The sequence below is a fragment of the Genypterus blacodes genome, unplaced genomic scaffold (genome assembly GCF_046128005.1).
Source record: "Genypterus blacodes isolate CSIRO-AG114 ecotype Tasmania unplaced genomic scaffold, CSIRO-AGI_Gbla_v1 ptg000052l_1, whole genome shotgun sequence".
NCBI classification, from domain to species: domain Eukaryota; kingdom Metazoa; phylum Chordata; class Actinopteri; order Ophidiiformes; family Ophidiidae; genus Genypterus; species Genypterus blacodes.
The window spans coordinates 6,295,521-6,302,522 of NW_027466864.1; the positions used below are offsets into that span (position 1 = coordinate 6,295,521).

The following is a 7,002-nucleotide window of genomic DNA, read 5'->3' on the forward strand; positions in this document are numbered from 1 at the left end:
CATTTATTTGAGTTAGATACTCAACCCGTCCTTTAGTATCCGCTGGAGTGAACCTCCAAGTGTTCCTAGTTTTACTCGGCTAGATTTTATTCCCGGGCCACGGGAGCGAGTCCATCTCATTTAGGGAAGGAGCAGTAATTCTTGACTTAATCTCCCGTAACTCCCCATTACATTAGTAACTGATAATAGCTTTGTTGCTAACGTGAAAGGGAGAAACTTTAAAGAAGCCCATCACATTACCAAAACAACAAAACTGGTAAATCAATTACATTTCAGGAAGTCGTTATTTTAGAACACACAGGGAATTGTAATGTTTATTCAAAACTAGTGGGTAGAGAGAGAGAGAGAGAGAGAGAGAGAGAGAAGCTTAAGTGTGCCCGGCTTTAAAATGCTAACTATTCTTTTCTCTTATCGAGCCGGCCTAATTTAACACTGCACTCAACAACTCCTAATGCAGAGAAGAAGAAGAAAGAGAAACAGCTCCACAATCTGAAAAACAATATAAAACAAAATGGCCCCCAACTGGAACAGAATCCTTATCGTCTGGTGCAGAGAAAGAGTTTGCTTCAATGAATAAATGTTTGTTAGAATAGGATATAAAGGTAAGTCCACCCATTTAAGATAAAGGGAAGTAAGACATGCCACTTCCTCTACATCGACTCTATTCTCCAGAGCGACGTAGGTATGAGCTCAAGCAGAGATGCACCGCTGCTCTCTCACACACACACATAAAGTCTAAACTAACCCAAACTCAAAATGGAGCTCCCAACACAACATTGGTGCCATTTGATATTCCTTGAACGTGCCCTCAAACTGAATCTTGAGAGTCTTCAGTAATTACCAGTCCTCCTCCCATCTGTCGGTGCGTTCATGGAGCTGCTGCCTGTTCCGCTGGGAAGCATCTGTTCCTACTTCCTTAGGGGACTAATGTGGTGAGAAGCCATCTGATTCAAAGTTACAATGGCAGCCACTGTGTCACCGCTCACTCAGACTGGAAACTTCGCTCGCGACGTTTTCCGTCAGCTGACAAGATGTTCCAGGAAGTGCAGCGTCCTCGAGAATTCAGCCTGTGTGTGTGTGGGGGGGGACAAACACTGGTGCCACGTGATCTGAGGGACCGATTCATGTTGGCTTTGAGAACAAATAGTTATTTACATGGTTTGTGTGGTTTCTCTTCATGCTGATTTTTCATTCATTCCTGGCTCAGAAGTCAAGTAACAAAAACAATATTGTTCCTGTAGATGTGACCTATGAGCAGATGTCACTCCTGGGGTCATAGGGTGTGAGGATGCTTCACATGTACTCTGTTTCCTGTGTGTTTGATGTGGCTGAGCTGTTCTGAGTTTGAATCCATGTTAAACTTTGCTAATCTGTCTGCTTACATTCGTACTCCTGCAGCTCTCCACTAAGGGAAGCCACTGTACTGAATATTTAATATGAATTTCATTTCCTCATCATTGTGGAATTCAAGCTCTGCACGTGTCCAATTAGGTCCTCATAGTAAAAGCACAGCCATCTTTCCTGTTTCTTGTTAAATGTGACATCATACTGACATCATACTGACTCCTGACTGCACACTAACCTGTACCTATGGGTGTTATCTCTGTAGTAAGACGCTATGCTGTTGCTATAGAAACTTGCCTTGTGTCTGCCACACATCATCACACGTTAACGGTGACCTAAATACATTAAATGCTATTTTCAGCGTAAAGTTATGGTAACTTATTTCAGTAGAATACACAGTTATTATATAATGCACGGTAGTGATGCTGAGTTGTTTCTATTGTGAATCATCACTCATAAACCTGCATGAGGCTGTATTTAGCAGAAACACACACCGTTCAGTTTGCCCATCAGCACTTCGGCCAGCTAGTCACCACCTAAGCGTCCAATCAGGAGGGCGGAGGGCGGGGCGTCCAATCAGGAGCCAAGGGGGGCGGGGCGTCTTTGTCATCGGCCTCAGCTTCTTTTGGAACACAACACAACAAACCACGGAGCTCCGGCGGATGATAAAGTAAATAAAACACCGCAAAGGTAAGAAGCCCACAGCCACACGGAGAGGAAACACGGAGGAAACACGGAGGGGAAACATGGAGTCTGACTGTCAGGCTGCGCGGCAGATGAACGTTTTTGGTTTTGTCGTCTGTCGGTGCTGAAACGCGGCGCTGCGTCGATTCTTCTGCATAATTGAACAGCAGGACGACTCGATACGTAACTAGAACACATTTGTTCATCAACACACACAGATACACTCGACATGTCGGTGTTTCGGTGAGAATATGATCGGTTATTTTAGCGCGTCATCCGGCTGGTACGCTGTGTTCTAGCTGAGCCTGAGTGGCAGCAGCAGCATGGCGGCCAGGACACACACACACACACACTGCAGTGACATGTCGAAGCAACAGCCCGTGATGAAGCTAATGTTTCCCGTGTCGCTCTGTCTGGCTCCATGGTCTTTAGCTTAACACGACGTGACAGTGACGCCGCGCGCGCATCAACGCCCGAGAAAAGAATTCAGACTAAATCAATGAAGCGTCATGTTAATATAACGGCGACCATTTATGTTGTGATCACTAAAATGTAAATATCGATCACAGAAACAGCGAAATGTGTCGGAATGGCCGCTAGTTACACACACACACACACACACACACACACGGGCAGAATGCAGGGCTGATTACATCAACAGGGAACAAACTGAACTTTCACATGGCAGCAACATGTCCAGATAAACACACAGCACTGCCGCTCACACTGAAACACCATACCTAATGATTAGTTTGAACTGAAGACCAGTGGAGGTCCAGACTGTGGTGCTGTTCTGCTCTGATATAAAGACTCAGTTATCTAATGATCCAGTTAAATACAGGCTTAGGACCTTCAGGCAGTCATGATGATGTAATGTTCACAGCCACAGCCACTCTGTGACTCAGAGGCATTAAGAGGATTTTTCATTTGTGACGACACACACACACACACATACATACACACACACGTTTCCTCCCCATGGAGGTATTCCCTAGATGCCTCATTGAGCAGTCTGGCATGTGGTTAGTCCACCTGTCCTGCTGCACCTGCTTGACTCCCCCTCCTCTCCACAGACAGCTGCAGCCATGGGCAGGGCCCACTCACACCTGGCCAAGCAGAAGGACGACCAGGACGCCCTGACCACCGGCGAGGAGTACAAAGACTCCAATGGCGAAGAGGACTCAAAGCACGGAGACGTGTCCCAGTTCCCCTACGTGGAATTCACCGGCCGGGACAGCGTCACCTGTCCCACCTGCCAGGGGACGGGCCGGATCCCAAGGGGTGAGACACTAAACCTCACTCTGGGTGCTGATTGAGCTTCTTAGTGACTCCAAACTTCACCAGTCAGCAATGATAACAGCACGCACACACACGCACACACACACACACACACACACACACACACACACACACACACACACACAGGAACCTTAAGTCAACAAACTCCACATGCATGTTCATGTTTACCAAGCACCAGTCATCGTTCTATAAGTGTCAAGGTCCACCTGTGTGTAGGCGTGTCTGCCTGTCTGTCTGTCCTCGGCTCTATAGGAGACAGACAGACGCCACTTCAGTCAAACAGGAAGTAAAGAAGAGATAGCTGAGTTAGTTTAGTGATTCTGATGATGTCATTACTCTGCATGCTGGTTTGTGTTGGTGTGCTGCAGGAAGGGAACGTTTCCTTCTTCTTGTTGTTTCCCCTCATGTTTCTAAGGAACGGTGGTGCTAATCTGTCTCATGTCTGATCTCTCAGGTCAGGAGAACCAGCTGGTGGCTTTGATTCCTTACAGCGACCAAAGGCTCAGGCCAAGCAGGACGTAAGTGGACTCAGGCTGATCAGCTGTGTTGTCAGCGGCCTTCAGGCGGTCTCACGTCTCTGTCCCCCTCCGTCTCCTCACAGGAAGCTCTATGTCTCCATATCTGTCGCCCTGTGCCTGCTGCTGTCGGGCCTGGCCGTCTTCTTCCTCTTCCCTCGCTCCATTGACGTCTCCTACGTCGGGGTGAAGTCTGCCTTTGTGTCCTACGACCAGGAGAGACGGATCGTCTATCTCAACATCACAGTAAGAGTCTGTCCCCTCACTCAGACCCTCAGAGATGAGGTTCACTGAGGTTGGTCAAAGTTACAAATGTCACTATTGATTTCATCACGTGTGTGTGTGTGTGTGTGTGTCCACTCAGAACACACTGAACATCACCAATAACAACTACTACTCCATATCAATGACCAACATCACGGCCCAGGTTCAGTTCTCCAAGACGGTGATAGGGAAGGCAAAGTACAGCAACAACACAGTGATCTCTCCTCTGGACGAGCGGCAGGTAGTTCCACACACACACACACACTCACACACACTCACACACACACTCAACTCAAAGGGGAGGTGAGTCCAGTGGGTCAAAGATCTCTGAGGCCAACAATCATAGCTGCTCAAAGGAAAAAGTGCAATTTATTAACTTTTGCCCTCTGAAGCCACAAAGTCAACAGAGTTTCAGATAAACAGCCTGTCTGCCTGCCTGTCTGTCTGCCCGTCTGCGCCCTTGACGCTCTGTTTCCTTGTCAATCATTGCAGATTGATTACACCGTTCCCACCACCATAGCTGATGAGATGAGCTACATGTTGTGAGTGTCTGAACCAAACTAAAGCAGAAATGTCCTCAGGGCTCATGTGTCCTCATAATGAAACTCTTCTTCTTCTTCTTCTCCTCTTCTTTCAGTGACTACTGCACCCTGCCCACCATCAAAGTGCACAACATTGTGGTGATGATGCAGTAAGTGTTTCTTTCTTCACTTCACTGAGCTCGGCTGCGTTTGTTTTGTCCTCTGCGTCGGCCCCTCTCATAGCTCCGCCCCTCACATAGCCCCGCCCTCTCCTTCTGCCCCACAGCAGAGACACTCGGGCCTTTGTGCCACTCGGTCACTTGAAAATGAACGGTGACGGTCAAGCGCATCAGGAATTACACAATAAGAGCATATCTGAGGCAGAAGAACTGGAACCAAGGATCAGGGGGTGGATTTGCTACAAAGTTCATAAAGTGGCTTTGTTTGGCTTTAAAGTAACCTTGTGATGTCATAGGGATCCATTTCTGTGACTTCACAATTACAAAAACCCCCAAACTAAACGTTTCCCCCGTCTGAGTCTGTGTTATTAACATTATTTATATGGAACCAAACTCTTCGGCTTGTCACAGGTACAAATTGGACTTTGATTTGTAGTCTCATCTTCTAATCATGAGGCCGACTTTCATCTACGTCCTGGTCTCTGTGGTCCGGTTCCTTCTGATCAGTCAGGTTCATTCAGCCGTCTGAACTCAAACCGCTCAGCTGGAATGAGCCTGACTTCCTCACACTCCTGACTTACAGAGAGGCTCAGCTGATGTGTTAGATTAGATGAGGTCTGGTCTAATCAGAGGCGTTCTCCTTGTCCAGGGTGACGGTGACGACGTCGTACTTTGGCCACGCCGAGCAGGTCTCCCAGGAGATGTACCAGTACGTGGACTGTGGGGGGAACACCACCTCTTTACACGGACACGTGCAGGTGTACCAGTGAGGCCCGGCAGAGGCGGGAGCTGCTCTGCCAGAGGGCCGCACAGAGGGACACTGAGGAGCTGCTCTGTCTGCTCAGTGACCAGGGGGAAGCCAGGAAGATAAACTACTGATCTCATCACCTCACCTCACCCGCGTGTGTGCGTGCGTGCGTCCCCACACATTCCCCTCATTTTACCAGCCAGGCCCGACATGAAGCCATGAGTGTCGTGTTTGAAAGGAAACATAGTTTTCAATAAATCCTTCACATCCTGTTTGGTTGGTGGTTAAAGTGACCGCTAAAGCAAAACAACCGCGCCCCTGTGGCGGTCAGCGGGGTTCGCCCGGAGGCCTGCAGTCATTTCCCACCAGGGGAAATCGCTGCCGGCGCCACAAAGGAAAGCGCCGCCACGTTAAGATTCCATGCACTGTAGCTTTGCACATGTAACCAGTGAGGAGGTGAAGCTGCTGCAAAGAGCCTCTATTAACCACTCTGTGTGTACCTCACTTCATCGCCTCGTTAGGAAGCCACTGACTCGTTCCTAACCACTGCTACTCTTCCTCCTCCTCCTCTTCATTCTTGATATCGTACAGTGCGATAGAGGCCATGTGTGACTCTGCTGTCTTCTCCTCCTCCTCACACTTGAGTTCTGTATATTCAGCTTGTTGAGTTTTATCTGAGGTGTGTGTGTGTGTGTGTGTGTGTGTGTCTCTGTGTAGAAGCCTGGGTGATGTAAACGCAAACGTGACTAATGTGAACGCTTACCCAGCTGATTTTAGATGAGTGAACTTTGAAAAAAAAAAGGGAATTCTCTCCATTCCTCCTGTTTCCTTGCTGCTGCTTCAGAATCTAACCCCTAACCTTTACATTAACTTTACTTCTTGTTTGCTGTGGTGTAGTTTGCAGTTTTGTTTGATGCTGTTTTAAATTGAGTTTTGTTGCCGCTCTCCACACGACGCCCTCGCCGTCTGACAGGCCACGCCCACAACATATCAACAGCAGACCTTTTGAATTGTTTCCTATAAATATAAAGTTTTGTTTTATGGTCTGTGTTCATGGTGTCTGTTCTTCAGCTAATAAAGACGATTATACTGAAACCAAACCCTCACGTCTGACTGCAGAGTAGATCAATCACTGCCAAACATCTCAGCTGTGGATTGGTTCTGTGTCGGAAGCTCTAAATAAAACCATGAATCATCTTCAGTTGGACGTGTTTTGTCTTCTTTGAGGCGGTTTGTTTTACTCTCTGTCCACACTAGGGGGTGCTGGTGAGGCGACTACATAAAGACACTAGTTAGAGAGACGCCCGTTTCAGCCTGGAAGGAAGTTGTGACGTTCCGGTGTCACAAACACGTCAGACGCGTGTCGCACTGTGTCACGCTCGACTCACGTCACGTCAGAGCCTTTAAGGTTTGAGATGCAATGACGTCTATCTGCAGTATGCTGCTTT

General features: G+C 47.9%; 1 protein-coding gene across 1 annotated transcript; it reads left to right on the forward strand.

The window, feature by feature from the left end:
• Positions 1–1,967: 1,967 nt before the first annotated feature.
• Positions 1,968–6,751, forward strand: tmem106ba (transmembrane protein 106Ba). Its single transcript, XM_076150326.1, has 8 exons — positions 1,968–2,034; positions 3,102–3,309; positions 3,782–3,845; positions 3,929–4,088; positions 4,207–4,347; positions 4,599–4,648; positions 4,744–4,797; positions 5,456–6,751. The coding sequence occupies exons 2-8, from the start codon at positions 3,114–3,116 to the stop codon at positions 5,574–5,576; spliced, it is 786 nt and encodes a 261-aa protein (XP_076006441.1). The 5' UTR covers positions 1,968–2,034; positions 3,102–3,113; the 3' UTR covers positions 5,577–6,751.
• The last annotated feature ends 251 nt before the right edge of the window (positions 6,752–7,002 follow it).